General features: G+C 38.6%; 1 protein-coding gene across 10 annotated transcripts in view; it reads left to right on the top strand.

The window, feature by feature from the left end:
• The window catches only part of TRIP12 (thyroid hormone receptor interactor 12), a 78,068-nt gene that overhangs the window by 23,244 nt on the left and 34,217 nt on the right, over positions 1 to 20,607 (top strand). For 3 of the 10 annotated variants that reach the window (XM_080349899.1, XM_080349892.1, XM_080349900.1), the window contains exons 2-4: positions 4,233 to 4,379; positions 12,467 to 12,592; positions 13,533 to 14,329. In XM_080349899.1, coding sequence (XP_080206025.1) covers positions 4,282 to 4,379; positions 12,467 to 12,592; positions 13,533 to 14,329 — 1,021 coding nt within the window. In that variant the 5' untranslated portion in view covers positions 4,233 to 4,281. The other 7 variants (XM_080349894.1, XM_080349895.1, XM_080349893.1 and 4 more) reach the window with 5 other exon arrangements.

The raw sequence follows: 20,607 nt of genomic DNA, 5'->3' as shown, positions 1-20,607 counted from the left end.
GGGCACCAAGCCTTTGCAATTTTGAGAAGCTGGCTTGCCGCGGTGCTGGTTTTTGGGCCAAGGTACAAAAGAGAAAGTATGCTGACCAGTGTACTTAATTCCGAGCAGGTAACAGGCATTATAGTGGAGTGTTATAGCAGAGCTGTTAGGCATATCCTTAAATATTCAGGGGACTGGATTGCAAGAGCACTTATTGTACTACCAAGGCTCTTGCAAAGAACATTAACTGCCCCAAAAAACAAACCACCAAAAAAGCCCCGATAAAAACCAAACAAGTTTCAGATCTTATGCAAGTAGATTAAGGAAGCCCTTTTCTTGTGAAAGTGTTCAATTCCATTTTTAACAAGTGTTGTTACTGGTTTGCATTGTATCCTATTAGTGGCTCTGGAGCCTGCTGGAGTGCTTCAGTTCACTCATTCTCTTTTCTTTTCTGTAGGCTACATCACAGTTCTGTGTCCTTCAGGAGTGCATTTGGGTGTTAAGTGAAAGCCAATGCAGGCTTGTTCTGTAGTTGTCTGTTTCCTCTGTTTGCTTCAAAGATATGGAAAAGTGTCAGTCATTTCCTGTTGGCTTTTCTGTCAGAAGAAAGGTAAAAGCTTCACTGCAAGTCAACAGGTGTTTTTGTATCTTGTGTTCCTCTGGAACCTCTCCAAGTAATATGTTTGCTATACATTAGCTACAGTGTTTGTAAGAGGTATGTTAGGTCTGCAGAAATCAGTTCTAGTTGCTTTCCTGTATACTAACAAATCGTAATTGAACAGTGTTTACTGAAACTCAAGAATATTATTCAAGACAACAATTATATGCCAGTGCTGTTAGATGTCTTCAGAAGATGTGTTGTGGGTTTATTTGAAATGCTGGTTTTTAGTATTCATCTTCAATCTTAAGAGTCTGCTTATGAGGAGAGCATCTATGGGCCAATGCTTTGGCATAATTACAGCTAGGAATATGGGGTTGTGAAACATTAAAATGGCTTGTTAACAGAAAACTTTATGCTAGAAGAGAACTTAAATTCTCAAATTGCAAAGCCTGTCAACTGGAGCATGGAAGTCTGATGTACAATTGTAGCTTTTCTTATTGTGGGTGTGGAGAGAATGTTCAATGTAGTTGAGGAAATGGTCTTACAATGTGACAGGGCTGCACTGGCACATTCAGCTCATCTACTGGGCTGTGCATCTCCTTTGAATTTAGGGAACCAGAGAGGGGGAACAATAAACCAGGTGCTGGGAGTGAGGCTTACAGGTGAAGGAACAAGTCTGAATGAGAGCAGTTCTGTGTTAGGAAGCTCAGGGTTCTTGTCCTTTTAGCATGTGAAAGACAGTTGTGACCCACTAAAAAGGTCTTTCCTATTGGACTAACTGGGCACATGGTATTGTGTGGCTTGCAATGAGACTTAGTTCATGTTTTGTTGTTAAAGTTCATAGCTGGAGCATGAAGCAGCATTATATTTAAAAGCAAACTGGGAGTCATATGGTAACACACTGCACAGTAAGAAACACAAGGTTGAGAAGTTTCAATATAGAAGTTAACTCTGGACATCGCCTTGATTTGACAGATGCCTTCCAGGGTAAAACAGCTGCCACTTCATTCTTCTACACAGCTGAAAATATCATGTGTATGACAACACACTGCTGCATAACTCTGAAGCACAGACTACTTAAAGTGTCTGGCTGACTCAGATCAACTTCAGTTTCCCCCAACAGCACCAGGATTGCCTGTGTGATGTTTTCATGGAGGGGCACATGTCATGGTCCTAGGTGGGGAGGCATGTGGCTGACCTAACAGAGCTCTAGAGCACGCACTGCTCCTTACAGAATAAAACCTGCTGGAATGCACGTCCTTCTTATAGTCACGATGGGGTTATACAATAGATCTATGGCAACTATTTCATAGTATGACTGATAGTTTGGTGTCACGCCCCAATTCCAACTTCCGTTGACCTTTGTACAGGAGAGAACACTACTTCCACCTTCCATGAAAATGCACAAACTGTGCTTCCATGCTGATGTTCATGAAGAGATTTTTATTTTTTTCCATTTGATGTATGAATACAAAGAAAGAAAGAGAGAATGCATGGTGGCATTTGACAGTGCCTGTGATTGACTTCAGCTAGACCCCTTAGATAGCGCTGGAGCCGTGTTCAGTGTTCAGCCTGATTGATGTTCCTGGGCCTGCACCTGCAGTGGGCTCTGCACAGAACACTACTGCTCATGCTTTCCTCAGCCTGACCGATCTGGCTTCTGGCTGCACCAGCAAGCTGGAATAAATACCATCTATAGCAGGCTTCTTCTGTTCCATTGTCAATTCTTTTGTGCTCTAAAATAGAAGAAGTTGTAGACTGAAAGTGTCATTTATTACTTAAAAGCTTTAAACCTTTCTGTTAGTGGGAGTATTTGCTGTGATTAAGGAGTAAGGGTAAGAGAAATAATCATGAAGAGGGAAAGCTCAGCTTCTGAGGAGTAGGGTTAACAGCTTTCTCAACTTCCCAGTCAAGACTTCTAGCCAGGAGGTTTATTAAACAACTGTTTTTTGTGAGATTGTGTATTGGTTGCTCTACTTATATTCTTTCAAGTTCATAAGTGTAAGGTAAAGACAAATATTTGTTAATTATCTTTCTGCTTTTGCTGTCTGCTGCTGTGTTGGACCTCTTAGTGGAAAGGACAGAAGAACTTTCAGAAGATGCTTTTGATTCCTGTGATGTGGGGTTTAGGAGGGGGTGCAATTCTTCTGCTCAATTTGTATTATTTTTAATTTCTGGAGTTTATTTAACATATTTTTGGCATGCTAACTGGGAGACTGAATCTGAGCTGATAGGATCCTGATCACTAACTTCTTGTGCTGTGCAGGATTCTTGATTGCATGCATGTTCATTTTGGCATGTATTAGGTATTTGAGGTAATGGCTTATGTTATAACAATTTATGTGCCTGGTTTCCTGTGGCCTACAGTAATTTCCCCCCCACCCCCTCTGCCCCTTTTGTTTACTTCTGTAGGGTCTTTCAGAGTAGACATTACAGTGAAGTACTGTCTGGCTTTACTGACAATTCCACGTCTTGAGAGTTATTTTGTTTATTGGGGGCATTTGAATTTGAACCGAACCTTAGTTATCTGCAACATTTTCCTGGAAGGTTTCTTGCTTACTGCGCTATAGATTTAATAAATACTGAATCAGCATATAGACTATTGTGTTCTTAAACTTTGGTTATTTTTCTACTTGTGTCTTTTATCACCTGCAAATACCATGGTGTGTTGTATGTTGTGTGTTTTGGTTTTTTTTTTAACCAGATTCCGTGCAATTGGAAGCAGTAAAACTAGATTTGCTGTTTATAGTCCTGTTACTGTGCGCTTTGTATAGAAATACCAACTTAGTGCACGATAACAAAAGTTACCTGTCTTTGCAGGGGAGCTAAGTGAGGCTTGATCTTGAAATGCCTCTGTTTCTGATGGCTGCAGCTGGGTTTTATGGTAGTCTTCCATAAATAATTATCAAAAGAGTATCTGTAGACCTCTAGCAGTCACAAAGCCATTCCAAAAGTAGTAATACAAAGCCATAATATTTTTTTAATAATTGTGTATGCTCATTAATTCTTCTGTCTCAAATACCTTTTTCCACTAATTAAGCTTGTTTATATAGCTAGGTCTCTTTTCCTGAATTACTATGTATCTGTCATTACACAAATAGAAGTTGCAAAAATCTGATTAGAGAAAGAAGCTGTTTTAAAACCATAATAGTTAAGTTACTTCTGTGATCTTGTGGATACTGCCGCTTACTCCTGAAACTGGCTTTGTCATCTCCTAAACTGAGAGTTAAAATCATGAAATACTGTTGCTTTCTATCAAGAATTGAGTTTTGCTAGTTAGTGTGTTCTTCCTTAATGTTGATAAATACAGGTTCTCCTAAATTGCATGTGTCTTTTCTCCTTAAAGTAATCATAGAAGCCTGCCAGAAAACATGCATGGCATCATAGAAGAGATTGGGTTGGAAGGAACCTTTGAAGATCATCTGGTCCAACAGGTCATCTCTGTGCTATGTGTACTGAAAACTGGCTGCTCTGTTTTAAGGATCTAAATGCTCTTGAGAAGAAACTTGGTCCGTGTGCCCTTTAACTAAAAATTGTCAGGTTTTTGTCTTAAGTTTTTGCTTAAACAATAGTATTTTAAATTTGCCTCTTGAGGCATGGTTGCGAGCCTTCATGTCACGTGTCTTATGACTGTGTCTCTCTTGTCTTTCAGTGAATGATAGTGTCTAGAAAGGGTATGTCCCTTCAGGAGAGAGGTGCCAATGTCCAACCGGCCTAATAACAATCCAGGGGGGTCACTGCGACGTTCACAGAGGAACACTGCTGGGGCCCAGCCACAAGACGACGCAGTAGGAGGAAGGTATGACTATTATCTATGAGTGTGTTTTAATGTATAAAAGCAAAATTGTTGTGATTTAGAGAATGAAGTTTTCCACCCTACAATCCAAGCACTGAAACTTGCATAAAGTCTTTTTGCCCTTGAAATGCTATCTGTACTGTTATTGCATGGGGTGAAAACATAGATAACTCACTATCATGCCTGTTCAGCTAGAATAGCAGTAGTAGATCTATGAGGAAAAGGTGCAATGGAGTTGTAATCCACAAATCACAGGTAGTAACAAATTCCTTCTCTTTCTTCCTTCCCTGATAAAAATATGTGGAGGGGTAAACAAGGAGACTGTGAATCTGGGAAAATCCATGTCTGTATTAGAGATGACTGAATAACTGGCACCTTTCTGTTCCCTTCCACTGCATGTTAATCCTGTGCATCTTATGAGTAATTCAAGAATGAGTTTTGTCATCATTAATATACTTGTACTAGTGAGTGAGTGGGCTAGGTTGTATTTGTTGTGTAAGTGGTTGCCTCGGCAGTGCAGAATAAAGAAGATCCTTGAAACTTTTCTGTGGGTGCTGACTATAATTACTGCCGTGTCCTTTAAGGAATTGAGTCTTCCATCTGAGTGATTGAAGCCTGTATGGATAAGTCTTCATTTAATTTTGTTAAGATACTCGTCTAATGAACAAAGGTTATAGTATCATGGTAGGCAGCATCTCTCTCTATTCTGCTTCATCAGAGGCTATACTGGTACAGTTGTTTGAATGTCTATATCTTGGGCTTTGCTTTTTTCCTGTAAGAATATTAAAGTATTTTGGGTCAGTGGCACAAAATATAAAGTTTTTTACTCGGAAAGAATTGGGCAATAATGTATAGTGAAGATGAAGTGTAGTTCTTACTAGCATGTAGTCTGACTGCGAACAAGGTCACTGTTGAATGAATGAAGGAGGCTAGCTGTTCTTTGAAGGAACCTTGGGGGGAATAATTCAATATGTAGAATGTAGCTTAACTTTTTCTAAACCACTTTCTTCTATACAAATAGAAAAGCAGATGATAAACACAAGGCTTCTGTCCTGGGTTCCTGTAGCATAAGGAGGGGGAAGTTGCTGCCTTCTGTAGCTGATTATTTTGCAAGTTAGCACTGATTTTGGAGAACACTTATTTCTTTAACTGAGGCATGGTGAACCCTCCATTCCAGTCTGTGTTATCCCTACATCTGAATGGATATTTAAGTTGGATATTGCCCTACCACCTCTTCTTTTACACTTACCTTGACATGGGGTGAATAACCTGCTCCTTAGACTAAAAAACTAGAGGCAAGTTATTTGGGCATGGGGTTGGGCATTGTTTTTTTAGATATCTACAGTGAGTCAGACAAATGGAAGAATTGTAGGGGTAGCACTGTTTTCTTATGAGAAAGTTACTTACATGGGTTCTGGTGCATTGAGGTCTGTTATTTGTGCTATCACACAATGATTCAAGGTGCAGCTTGCCTTAAATGATTGGACCTCATCTACCCTTTACTAAGTCTGTGTCAGTCAGACTTCCAAGAGCAAGAGTATATTTCACTCCTGAACTGTGTTAGACCTTTATCAGAACCAAAGTTCTTTGCTTGAGTAAGGAGAATGGAAGCTTATTATAGAATCCTCTTTGAAAATGTGGACTCTGTAGAACAGGACCTTCCCTGCCATTCCATCTCTGAACAAGCATCAAAAAACCCCTCACAACCAAATAAACCTTCTCTTACACTAGTTTTTGGGGATACTTGAGACACTTAGCTTATTTTGTTCTTTCTCACACTTGTCATTCATAACTTGAAACTCTTCGATTTCAGCTGTAAAATGATTTAAGTAAAATGAACAAACTGTGAGAAGACCAGTTTCAACAATATGCTCATTGTCCAAATAAGTATGAAATTACGATGCATCTGTGTTAATATTTTAAGTTAAGAGTGTTCTTGTGAAGCAAATCTGTCATCCTCACCTGCTGTGCTTTGGCTGACATTGTGACATGGCCTTGGAGCACTTGAACTGAATCTTTTGAATGAAACTAAAGTGTAAGTTGTGCTCTAGGAGAGCAGTTCATGTGTCCTGGTCACTTGTGGTTGTAATCTGGTCTCCTTCGAAGTAGAGATCATGGAAATGAACGCATGGTGGATGTTGGTCCTTAATGGCAAGTATCCCACTTCAGAAATTTTCTTCTATTGATCTGCACTACTTATTGTTGTAGTTGTAGTATGAGATTTTATTCAGCCACTCTTAGATCCATGTGTTTCTTGAAAAAAACAAAACAAACCCAATAGACAAACACAACCCTGAAAATCCCCCGCAAAACAAAAACTAATATTGTACAAGGAATTAAGCATTAATGTGAGCCTGTAGGAGGTTCTTGCTTCATGCCTAAAATTAGCCACAAAGTTTATAAGCAAACTTAAGGGCCACACCTTTTGAAGTGCTGGAGAAGGTTACTTCACTTTGGTCATAGATATGCGATCATAGCCCTTTGAGCAAGGACAGGTTTCAGTACTGTCTGAACTTGTGTACTTGATTACCTTTGTGCATTGTATAAATAGCTTTCTAAATGCTGGAAATGCAGCAGCTGTTTTTCTTAAAGCTTTCTTGTGGCTAAGGTGCATGCATTTTGAAAATACAAAACTTGGAGAGTTTGTGCAGTTTGTCGCTTGTACTGTAATTTCAGACTTAGTACAGTCCGCTAATGTAATGTGGGTGGTTGTATAACATTGGTAGTATAGCCAAACAGCTTTGTAATAGCCTCTCTTGTGCTCTGACTGGAGTGAACCCTTGAACAGACTTCAGTTGAGGAAGGTGTTAGAAAGGAGAGGCTGGAGAATGATAGCACTTCCAAGGTGAAATGCTATGCATCTCTTTCTATAGTCTTTGGCCCTTTTGCAGCTTAAAGGTATTTTATTAAAACTTTACTGGTTTAACTTGCTGAATGGCTACTGTTCACTTGTATGAAGACTTGGGGAATTCCAAACTCCTCTCTGGTCTAATATGTAAAACATGGCATCTAATACTGGCAGATTTGTCTTAACCTGGAAGCAACAATGCAAACCCATTTTCTTCTAGAGTGGGCCTATTTGATGTCATCCTAATAACATCAATACTTGCAGTCAAAGTGAATGGAGGAAGCCTTTGTTTTTTGCTGGAGTTTTACCAGCAATTTCATACTCAACACAGTAACTTGATATGAGCTTTAAGTGTTTGATTTTTTTTTTTTTTAAGTTACATTTGTTTAAAACAAACAACCCCAACCCCCCAAACAACAAAATAAACAAAACCTCAAACCAAGCAAACAAACAAAAAATCCAAATGGTGCTAGGCTCATAGACTGTGTAGAAAGACAGCTGTGGCACAAATTGGAAGTAAACTTAGTATTTATGTGGTGTGCTTTTAACTCTAAAAGAAGCAAGTGATGTGTGTTTGCAAACAGGTGTATAAACTGGTGAACTGTCCTCCCCTCCATGTATGCAGAGCCAAATTAGCCTTGGTGAAGTTAGACTAATGTTTTTTCACTTTCTGTTGTCAGTAGTGATGTTGAAAAAGTTTTGTGCCTTGGATGACTTTCTGGTCTTATGGATATTATAGTTCTTACTGGCCTTACTGAACTATCTCTTCCAGCACTTTCTGTTGAAGGGTGACTCTTTGCAGGTTTGTAAGGAAGCAATAATGATACTGAAGCTTCCCATTGCAGCAGTAAACCCAAGAGGAGTGGGAAGCAGATGCATCATTGAGAGCACTTTTTCCCTGTGTGGTGAAGAATTGTGCCCTTGTGGCTTAGGTTCCCAGTGATGCCATAGTAGTTACTTTGAATGGGAGCAATTTGGAAGTGATATGGTGGGGCACACAATAAAATATTTTCACAAAGTGGTACAGTTGCCTGTTTCTTTCAGTTGTAAGCAATGCTTCAGTATATTGGTATGGAGTAATGGAAGTGGTGCTATGTACTAGACCTATTTACTAGTGCTGCAAAAATGTTTAATTTTTTTTTAGTGGCATGAAATGACAGTGGCACTTATTTTTTAATCTGCATATTGTCACTATTCTGAAATCTTTAGGAACAGCAGTGTTTAAGTAGGATAGCAATTAGACATAAATGACTGCTATGCTGTGCATGAAAACATGACACTTTATAGAAATTTTAAGTTTTCAGAATATAATATATACATGGTCTTATGCATTTGGGATTGGAGGCAAAGAGATCTTTGTTAGCTGCATAGAGAACATGGTATAAGCAGAATCTGGAAAACATTTAACACTGACTTTTTTCAAATACTAAAGTAAAAAAGAATGCTTTTGTCAGTTATACTGCTTCTGTTCTGAATAGGATTTGGTTTGGGACCAGTCTTGATAATATACTGTTAACATCTTGCCCCAAGACTTGTGTAAAAACTAAACTTAGCGTTTGAATTGGTGGAAACAACAGGTGGAGTATTTCTGAGGAGGGAAAGTAGGGGTTTTTTTACACAGCTTGTTTCATCTCATCTGAAAAAAGGCTATTGCCTTTTTTTAATCTCACTTTTGACAGAAGTAAAAGGGTGTTTAGTTTTTTAGACTTCATATTTGGAAGCGTTTAATATCTCACTCAGCTGCTGAGGATCATGACTTAGATGAAACACTTTGTTTGTTAACTAAGTTCAAAAGGTATGTTGTGTGTATTGTTTTGTGTGGGGGTTTTTTGTATATGCACAGGGTAACTCTTTGAGGACAGGTTCTAGTTGGTTCTTTATTTTGGTTTTGCTAAGAAGAGGGGAAAGGCTGGCAGTTTCCAGGAGGCAGTTTCCAGAAACACTGCGAACTAGACGGTGGCTCACTTGTCAGCTTCTGTATGTGTGTTACTCTAAACTGAGTGTCTACCTGGGGATTAGAATGTGTAGCGGCAGACAGCTTTGCCCAGTTGAGTGAAGCCTTGGAGTGGGTTATGAAATGGTCTTTAACAACAAAGCTCACAAAAAACCCCAAGCAGACAAACTAAATAAAAACAACACTTGAAGGTGCAGCAAAAGTCTTCCTAAGCTTGCCCCTGCAAATGGAAATGGAGAAACACCAGCTCATAAATACCCTGTCTTTTTGTCATTAATGAGGAATTTAGCGTCTCAAAATAGTTGTTGCTAGAACATTTGTTTAGATGAAGCTTTTAAATGAATGATACTTCAGTCAAAAAGAATAAAGATCTTGTAACTGAGGAAGTTATGATTTAAAAGCCTTGAATTATGGGCAAAAGTACAGGTAGCTTACAGCCTTTAACAACAATCAAATCTTCCAGCTGCCCATGCACTTAGTTCTCCAAGCATTACCTTTTTTGTTTCTAGCTCATCAGACTGTTCTGACTACCTTTGTATGTAAGTTAACTTTTAACAAGACCTTAAGCAAGCTATTGCAAACTGAATATAAACTGGGACAATGATACTTGTTAGTTGATGTATGGTTAAATGTCTTTTAATTTAATCCTGCAGTGTCTCCAAGTTGTTGTTCTGCTTGCCATCGTATAAGGGGAGTTATTGTTACGTTCCTTTTAACTGACATGCTACTGCATGTACAGTTGCTATTGTCTTGTGTACTTTCTGTTTGTAACACATGCAAGGTGAATGATTAAACTCAAAGAATGGGAAGTGAGAGCACAGTAGGTCTTTAAAAGTAAAATTAAAATAAAATCCTCATCAGTTTTGCCTCCCCTCTTGTTATGTTCCTAGTGTAACATTTCTCCTCTGGCTATGAGTGTTATTTCTGCTGATAGTTTGATGGATAAAGTAAATAAAGCAAATGCAAATATTCTGCACAATACAGTATTCACCATCCCTAGGATATGGTTGTATCTTTACTGGTCCACATAAATTGAACATTAGTATGAAATTATGTTTGTAGAATTTGTAAGAACATGAAGGGCTTAAAGGTGCAAGGGGGCACTTGGAACAAGTGGAAACTTTTCAGTGCATGACTGAAATACTTGATATTTTGATGTATTGCTTTAGCCATGTTTTAGTTGAAAAGATCTTAAATTATTTGTGTTCTGTGAATACTTAGAACACTATGTTGAATCTGCTTCTAATTAAAGCAAAACAAAAATCTTTAAATGAAAATAACCTTTTAAAATATACTTCAGAATAAATGAACCCGATCAGTTAGCTTACATAAAAAATGAGATTCCTGCCAAGTGTAAATTATGTAATAACTTTAGTTACTCCCATAATGAAAACATTTCAAGGGGAAAATTAAATTTCACGCCTTAATCTTTTGTTGGGCAAAGGAAAATCCAAACACTTAAGTGAAACATTTCCAAGTTTATCTTGATAAAGTTTGCTATTGTGAGCTAAAGATCTGTTTTACTTCATTTGCTTTTGATAGTAAAAATTATTTTATTTTTGTATGAGAAGTAAAAACAAATTACTAGAGTATAGAGAAGATGCTGTTAATTTAATCTTTTCAGACTGTTACGCTCTTAGAAATATGAGCCACAGAAAATGTTCTGAATATGTGCTGTCTAGGTGCATTTGTCTGTTTAACTGACTAAATGAGAATACTGTGGAAGAAAACAGAGGAAGGAAGGTTATCAAGAAAAACACTCAAATTACTGAAGTTTTACCATTTTGACTCTGTAAGCAAATTATGATGTAGTTATCACTTACATGATTAGACTTCGTAATGTTTTTCCTACTAAGGTTTATGTTTGTGTTGAAATCCTTAAGAGGATCGTGAACCTTTGTGGCCAATAGCAGGCTTAGCTCTGCCTTTGCTAGTAGATTTCTGGCTGCTGGTTGGAAGCAGCTCTTTTAAAGCCTGTGGAACTCTTCTACCTCTGCCACTTACTCTTTTCACCTAAACTTTGCGTTTGGGGTCATGGGTTGGGTTTGGGCTCATGGCTTAGAGCAGGACACTTAAATCTGAAATCTATGTTTCTCCACTTCTCCTATATGATTCAAAGATGCGTGTGTAGCTTAATTCAAAGGGCTAGATAGTCTAGGTTAATAGCATATAAGCATGCAGTCAGCAGTGCTTTACCTTTGAAATGTTGCTTTTTCTAGCATTAGTACTAGGCTAGTTTGAAGTATGAAAAAGGTTGGTGGTGCTTGGGGTTTCTGTATATGTCGGATGTGATCAGTAGCATTTTCCTGGTGACAGCTGAGTCAGATGTGTGTTTTGTCCAGGGAAGTACAATTGAGATGTTTCTTGCCTTAGCAATTATTTATACTATACTGTTGTAAATGCTGATGAAATGTCTCTTCTGAGTCTTGCAGATGGTAATTCTTACTGGTTTTGAAAAAAGTAGTGGAATATGTGGAGATTAAGTCTTAAATTTTATTGATGGTATAGTACAATCTTTGTCCTCCAGGCAGAGTTTGTACAATAAACCATTTTATGCAAGCAGCTGAATGCTACTTGGAAGACCTCTTGTAGCTTATCCATGAGAAACTCATTCCTTTCTCTGCTGTGACAGGTTTCCTGTCTCCTCTGCCTGCCTGCATGGGTAGCATGCATTTCTTCATTCCTCTTACTTCAGCTGTTACCAGACAGCTCTCAATCCTTTCAATTGGTGGAACTGTAGCTGAAAACTGACTGGGTTGAGCTTTCCTACCAAGTGGAACTAGTTATATTCTCTTTCTGAGCATTTGATTTTCTTAAACTGAAGAGCAAAGAAGTGAACTTGTAAACACTCATAACTGGATAAAATCTTAATACATGGAATCTTGAGGTTTGAGAGTATATATATATGTTTCTGAGAAGAGGTCTTTGACAGGTGCTGTAGTCTGTCTTAACTGTGTTGTCGTAATGCTTAAGTGAATAATTCAGTAATCTTGCACAGCAGAAAGATTTGAATTTATCTGCACAGCTCGGGTGTGAGATGATGTTTAATTCATTTAAAGTGACTAAATAATTGTGTGCTTTACAAAACAGTTACACTGGTAGTGATTTGTAACCATACCAGGTGATTCTTTTGAAATATTGCTTTAATGTTAGGGATTGATATGGAAAGGTTTGAAGGTGTAAACTAATACTTGTAAATGGTCCAAAAATAAATAATAATGCCACCTACAGGTTTGTATCTGTATCTTGGAATCCTGATAGCTTTCTGTTTTGACTTTCTGCTGACAGGTCACATTTAGGGCAGGCAAAACATAAGGCACATAGCCCTCCTGAGAGTAGAAAATCTATTTCAAAGACACCCAAAGTGCAGTCTAATACTACTTCTGAGCAGTCCAAGGGACACTTTTCTAAAAGGTAATTGTGCTTTGTATTCATTTGTTAACTAGTGTTATCTGCTCTTCACAACTATGTATGATGCATCTAGTTATACAGAGTTCTTGTAAGAGTATGACTAATAGATTCAACTAATCTAGGTGCTGCATTCAGTGGATATATTTCAGTGTTTCATGTTCTGTTTGTTTTGTTTTCCTAATTCACCAACTAAGAGCTTTCCATCAGTGATGGGGAGGAAATGATTTCTGCATAACTAGTCCTGGAATACTTGCAAGGTCTTTCTCCCTCTTTCCTGCTTCATGTTGGGGGAAGATTGCCCAAGGAGTTGTGAGCAATGTCCAATATTAATCGAAATATGTAATAATCTGAAGTATGCCTGTGTTCAGGGTAATAATCTTGGCCATGCTTTGTCTGTTCTTCATACACATCTGCTATATACACAGTTTTTTGTCGTTTTTGCATGTGATTTACTACCTCAATTTCAAGACTGATGAGAAACTGTTCATTAAGAGCTTTTCTTGAACTAGAATCCAGTTAAGACTAGTTATGCATAACTGAACGCTCCTTCTCTTGTGGAACTTACATTCTCAAACATTGTGATAATAACTTCATGGCCTGATTTTTTTGTTCTTTTTTCTTTTCAATCAGTTTGACATCTATTTAAAAAAAAAAAAAAAGAGAGATAGTATAATCTATACAAGTTACCTCATATCTTCCTCTTTAAAACAGTGTATTGTGCTTTTATTTTGCAATTCATTTTAAGTTTTCATGCTAGCGAAGATTTGCAGTAAGACTGTTCTCATACAAGCATGTTTTTTCTTTTTTCTTGTTTCCATGTAAACTTAACAATCAATAGTGTTTCTTTTATTATTAGAGGATGCTGACATTTATATTGCGAAACTGTTGCAACTGTGAGGTTTCTAGAGTTCAAAACTAATGCTGTTCTTGCTTACTTCTACAGAGGCTGTAGTTCATCTACTCTTTTAATACCACAAGAAGATCCAGAGAGAGTCAATACTTCAGAAAAGCAAAAAACGGGGCAAGTGCTTAAGAAAGACAATTCTCGAGGAGTTAAACGCAGCGCTAGTCCAGATTATCGGAGGACCAATTCTCCTAGCTCTGCTAAAAAACCCAAAGCACTTCAAAATACTGAACCTTCCTTGGAAAGCAACAAGCCACATACTAAGTCTAAGAGAAGACACTTAGACCAAGAACAGCCGAAGTCTACACAATTGCCATCAACAAGCAAGGCTCACACCAGAAAGGGTGGAGCTGTTGGTAGCTCCCGAAGTCAGAAAAGGAAAAGGACAGAGAATCTGTCTTGTATAAAGAGTGGTTCAGCAGTTGAATCAACTGGCGCTGAAGAGAAGTCAGCAAAACTCTCCAAGCTGGCTTCAAAATCGGTGACCTCAGCCAAAGCTGGGTGTAGCACCATCACTGATTCTTCTTCTTCAGCTTCTACGTCCTCCTCCTCTTCTGCTGTTGCATCTGCTTCTTCTACTGTTCCTCAGGGTGCCAGAGTGAAACAGGGAAAGGACCAGAATAAGGCTAGACGTTCCCGTTCTGCATCCAGCCCCAGTCCGAGAAGGAGTAGCAGGGACAAAGAACCAAGTAAAACCAGTGGCTCTTCAAAGTTTGACTGGGCTGCTCGATTCAGCCCAAAAGTCAGTCTCCCTAAAACAAAACTGTCTCTACCAGGCTCTTCCAAGTCTGAGACATCAAAACCTGGACCTTCAGGACTACAGGCTAAGCTAGCAAGTAAGTTGATTTTTTTGTGGAAGAATAAGCCATGTATGTGTTAAAATCAAGTCTTTTAAACAAATTCTTCTGTTGTCTTCAGGCTTCTTGAGATCTTCTTAGAGAAATTAACTTTTAGTGTGTTCAGCTGAGCTTTTAAGTAAAGTTGTGGCTGAAACTATTTACAGCTAAAGCAAATGCTTTAAGTACAAGCAATGTTCTATAACTTCTCTGTCTTGCGAATTGATTTGAAAAATGAAATATATGCAAAATAGTTGGATGTTGTGGTAAAACTCATGATTATATTCCTCCTATCAGATTTGCTTTGTTTTTTTTTTTAAGCTTTCTATCCTGAAGTGAGAATGATAAATGCTAGAAAACAAGTAGATGGTATGTTTCAACAAGACAGAAACAAGATGGTTTCTTGTTTCAAGCCCACTGTTGTAATTTTTCCTTATTGTGAGAATCTCTGTTACTTTAAGAACAGTAATCTTTTAAACCTAGTGTATTTAGTGCCTGGGATGTTAGTCACTTTATCGTTTAAATTGTTCCTAAAAAATACATCCTCTCTGGTCCTGAATTTGAATAGCAGGTACTGTTCCTGGACATTGTCACCGAGGAGTATAGGCAGTCTTCTCCCAGCAGAGCACCTGCTTGCTAATGTGCAGAAATGCTTGTAGCTCTGCCTTGAGCAGGTGCTTTTTAAAATCCCTTTTTCTACCTTTTTGTACTATATGATTTACTAAAAGCATGTATTCTCTAAAGCTTGATTTAAGCAGTTGGATCCCTAAGCTTGCTTGGTGTTGTTGCCTTCTCTAGATGTGACCAGAAACAGCCTGTCCCACCTTGGGCAGGTCCATAGCCAGTACTAATGCAGGAAATATGTGAAATAAATAAGAGCGACTGGATCTCTTCCTGTATAATCAAAATAGATTTAATTGACCTAACAGGCTTGTTTTGGATAACTTGCATGACTGGAGTATTGATTCCGCAATGACCTAACCTGATTGAGGAAGAATGGTATTGGGAAAGGGGAGAATAGTTTCTTTTTAGCAAGGTTTTATGTACCTGCTTCACAGTTCAACACTTACTAGATGACGAATTTCAGGGTAAAAACTCTGAATTTGCACAGGCTGGAATGAGGGGGAAGTGGGTAAGAATCTGACAAGAATGGGACTGACCAACAAGTTCTTAGCTAAGTCTATCCTTGTTACAGGTAACTTTGTAGCAAGAAAGAAAAGGAATAGAGAAAGAATTTACCTCCAACAAGTGAACAACAGGAATGTGAAGCAGGGAGTAATTTATGTGACAGTTTACAAAACTTAAGCCAGGAGTGAGGAGAGGAAGAATAGAATAGCATAATATAAGGGGGGTAGTGGGGGTGTTGAGTAGCTTGAAAAACAGCATTAAGAATGTGAGCCTACACTGTCTTGCCAAAGAATGTACTGAGAAAGCCAGCTTGAATAGCTTGAGCTCTTCCATGATCTGAAAGTCATGTTTTGCAAAAAGATAAACCTAAGTTGAACTACGACATTCAAGTATATGTCACAAAACCAAGCTGGCATGGCCTGTACTGTGTGTATGTATAGAAAGTCCCTGATAGGGGGCACACAGTATGGTGAGAGACATTTCTAGACTCCAAATAGAGGTTAAAGTTACTTTCTTTAGATGGTGTCCTGGTTTGAGGGGGACAGGGGTGAAGTACCAACAGGTGATACTAGGAAGACTGAAATGTCTAATTGCCTCTTTATTTTACTGAGGATTACAGCAGAACTTTTTCTGGTGGTGCTTATATTGAATGCAATTGGTCAGAGTAAGTGATTATACTGAATGTCAAACAGTAAGAGCTCAATCTAGAATAGAAGAAAAGTATAAGACTCTCTGATATTTTCAAATAGTTTCAGCCTTTCAAATAGTGCGTTAGACCTCTGACAACAGATTGAAGTGATATTGGGATCAATAGTAACTATTGTTAGCTTAGCCCTTTCTTAAAAAAAAGAAAATAACTTTTGTCATACAGCTTCACTAACTTGAAAATATTGGGGCAAATTTGAAATATTTTAACAAAATGTGTTTTAGATAATGCTGAGAAGTGTCAAGAAAATAGTAAAAAAACCCAAACTTCCAGGGTAGGTTTTTAAGGAAGAATGGGTAAGTTCTACTTTACTTTCTGCAGCAAGCTAGTGCCCTTAGAGAATGAGGGAGCAGAAGCAGGTGATTTTTCACACAAATATTAATATTTCTAAAGTTTTATAAAACAGTAAGGCCAACAGTGATATAGATTAAATTACTGAGGTGGGACACCCCTCTGCATGGAAACATGTCCTTAGGAGTCATCGTAGTCTTGTATAGAAAGCGAAAGCTAAAACTCAGTAGGGTTGCATGGGGGCATAATATGAAACAGATGTTTGAAGAAGTTTGAAATAGGGCTTGTAGAACTAGTGGGAGATAAAAACTAAACATGCAAACATAACTATAAGAAGCTGCAAAAACTTCAGGAAAATTGATGGGAATGGTTCTAGGAAGAAAAGTGGGAGCAGAGCAGAGATCATTCTGGCTAACATACAGTTAGTCATGTCTGTATAAGTGTGGTGCCATTTGCTGCTGGGTATGGCAGTTTAGGAAGTACAAGAAAAATTATTAGTAGTTGTGATCTGTGGAAGGCCAAACTAGAAGAGCTGAGCTGGCTTACTCGGCTGAAGAGAAGAATGAGGAGAGACATGGTTGTCATCCTTGCAGAAGTTCTTTGCATATTGGAGAGGAATACCCTGAGGTTTCTTGTCCACTCCTCACTGGATAATTAATAGGTGTTAAATGCAGACAAGGTGACTTTCAGAGTCTTCAGCTATGTGGCAGTTTGTGTAATCGAGCAGTGACATCACTGAATAACAGCTATAGAATTTGTTGGAAGAATAAAAACAGGCTAGAGTAAAGTATTTCACCTTTATTTTCATAGCTAAATATTTATTGATGGGGGTGGGAGAAGGGAAAATTTTTTTGTTTAGCTCTTTTGGCTATTTTCATGTCCCTTTCAGGCCCTACATTTTGTAGGGTCTTTTAAATATTGTGAATCGGGTCATTTCACTGATTATGTAACAATATAAAACCAAGCTTAATTATGTCTCTGTTATTAGCGAAATCTCTGCTGCCCATTGTGTAGTGTCCTGTGTCCCTTAGCTATGAAGAAGCTGGCAGTGGAGGCTGGGACTGTGCTGGGAGCAGGGTAGCTTAGTGTGGTTGCCTCTGAGAAACCTTTACCTAGTACATTAAGATTTGGGGTGCTGGAGATTTTATTGGGAAATGCTGAAAAGCCACGTGAAGGTGAACAAGGAGTGTGATTGGTATATAAATCCTGGCTTCAAGGGATTATTTGGCAGAGGTGAGGGAGAAAAGAAACTGAAAAGAGCTCTGAATTAGTTTATTTGGGGTTGTGTGTGACAGCGCTGTCTGCATGATGGTAATTAGAGCCTTAGAGTTGTGGATTTGGGATTGAGGAAATAAGATGACTAGCTTGGAGGTACTTGGTTTAGTTGTGGCGATGGGCTGTGTGAAGCTGTAATCAAGGGCTGGAGATGTCTGGGTTGGTACAGACGAAAGGGAATAGTGGAGTCTTAGAGTGACAGGAGATTGTCTTGCTTTCCCCTGCTCAGCTATTTTCGTGCTGTCTTTGTTGTGGGAGGAGGAGAGCAGCCCAACACAGGAGCCAATCTGAAGTCTAAACTTCCAGCCCGAACAAGTAAATCTCTGCTGACAATCTTTCTGAACTGCAAATAAAGGGCTTTCCAGGTTATAGACTGTGATAGTTTGAATAACTTTGTATTGGCTTGAAGTGAATGCAGTACAGCTACATTCAGAACTCTTTCTTTCATGCAATAAAAAATGCCTTAAAAAAAAAAAGCTGACCAGTAAACACACTTTAAATGTGAAGATGTTCTTAAGATATTTTTGTATTATTTCTGTTAATGCTGCACTGTTTCAGTTTTAGCCTGTTTGGGTCTGTTTTCCTTCAGAGTCATTAGAGTGAGTGTTTGGTATGCAAACAGGGTGATGTCAAGGCATAAGCAATATATATCTGTTCGCCATAAGGAAACTTATGCCTCTGCTTTATTTTTAAATATTACCTCTGAAGTTTTTGCAGTTGCTGAATAGGAACTGTTTAAACCCAGTTTTCTTTTGGTTTGTTGAAGGTCCATCTCTTTATAATTTTTACTAGCTCTCTGAAGCAGATCTGTTGATGGCAGCTCTGTACATTTCCTTCATCAGGCAGTCAGAGTCTAATCCCATCTCTGAATGCTGGTTGTGCCCTATTTGCCAGTACAGGCTTGGGGCTGTTAGCCTGTCTCCTGAACTCCTAACTCTCAGTTGGGAGGCCATGCTGGCAGTACGTTGAGGAGATCAAGTTTTGACAACAATGTGAGTGAGAGGAAGAAGGCTCAGTCCTGTGCCAAAGAAATTAGCACTCTGGAGCTTGTATTATTGGGAGGACTCAAAGGATTTGCAAGAAATGCAGGTGCTAGGATTGTTTTTTTAAGAAGCCTTCTTAAAAAACAGACTTTAAGGGCTGAGAGTGGCATTGAACAACAGGAAGGGAACAAGCTCTGAGAATTATCTCATTGCTTCCTGGCTGGACAAGGCTCTGAGCAATGTGATCTAGTTCAAGATGGCCCTGCTCACTTCAGGGGAGTGAACTATTCCAACTATGTTATGGTTCCTTTTCAGATATGAAGTTCATAGAGGGAGGTGGAAGATCATATGTGTCCTGGTAGATACATCAGAGGTAGAGAAATAAAGATTTAGGAAAAGAGAAACATGCAAAAAGATCTGACAAGTAGGAGGTTCTTCCTGAGCAGCAGGAGAAAATGAACTCAACTCTTCTGGATGCTCAGGCTGTGGTTTATTCTGCTGCTCATCTACCAAGTGGTCACTGGGTAACTCTTTACATTCTCTAAACCCTCCAACTAAGATAATTCAGCTAATTTAATGCCTCTTATGGAAAAGGACAACCCATTTCATAACTTCATTGCCCTGCTGCTTTGTAGTATCTGTGCTCATCTGACCCATGTTAAACAAGCTCAGCTCACCAAACTGTCACAATACTAACGGGACAAGAAAGTGTATCAGTTGTGTCCTTTGTGCATCTAGGGCTTGATTTGGGGACTGTAAGCCATGAGTGCGTGTACCACACTGGTAAAGCACAGCAAGCTGTTAGGCTGACTCTGCTGTTGTGTGAAAACTTTGCCCTTAGCACAAATGCTGTTTTGATGCAGATGAAGTCAATGTTACTTCACTTAGGTGGATGTGTGGTGTCTCATTCATAGCCTGTTGCTAGGGTGATGTGAAGTTACTAAGTTTTAGGTCTGACTGCTTGAAAATGTGTACCCATAGATTTGAAGTAGTAAGTGGTGTGCTGACACGAAGAATTAAAATGCATGTTTTTCCAGTGAACTCCCCTGTAACAGGATGATTAACTGTTAAAAAGTATAAAGCAAAAGTATGTCTCACTTAGAATTTTACTGTACTGTTATAGGTACTGAATAGCCTACTTTTCCATATATGTAATATGAACTCAGAGTGGTAAACCCCTTTTATCTGTGGAGTAATACAGCGCTATACCTACTGCCAGTTAAAGCATGCATTTTCTATGGTGAAATATAACCAGCTATCAGAGGAGTTTTGTTGTATCTGTGCACTTCTAGTACTTAAAGCTTAGATAGCAGGATCCCACGCCACAGCTACAACTGTGTTAAACTCTTTTGTATATTTATAGCAAACTCTTCCTCCCCCTTGGCTGTGTCTTCCTGTATGAAATAGGGCTGGAGTCATTGTGTATTTCTGTTGTAGCAACTTCAGCATAAATTCTTGGTGTGAAAGCATATGTAGTAAAAATGCCACTCTGTTTTTTTGACTATTTGAAAAAGTTACATATTTTGTTCTATATATACAGACCATCTGAAAACTCAAGTTTCTGCAGAACCTTGTTTTCTTAAGACTGCCAAATTTCTTGAGTCAGTAAGCCAGGGGTGTGGTAAATACACAAATATCAGGTTAACCTTCTGCTGCGTGGAACTTAACTGTGCGCAGCATCATGTTCTTGGGTCAAATACAGTATAGTGTCTGAAAAGGCAGACGATTGACCAGGTCAGTAATAGCTTTTCAGATCACTTTCCCTTTTCTGTTAAATAGCCAGTCGGAAGCTGCATATTTAGCATTTCATCCGTTAGTACCACAACTCAGCATTCTTGGAATGTTTTAGAATTAAGGAAATAGACAGGAGCCAGTTTGCTAGGCATCGTGCTCAA

The sequence above is a fragment of the Nesoenas mayeri genome (assembly GCF_963082525.1).
Source record: "Nesoenas mayeri genome assembly, chromosome: 9".
Classification (NCBI taxonomy): Eukaryota; Metazoa; Chordata; class Aves; order Columbiformes; family Columbidae; genus Nesoenas; species Nesoenas mayeri.
Note: the sequence above shows the minus strand (reverse complement) of the source record. Positions and strands in the feature narration are given on the sequence as shown.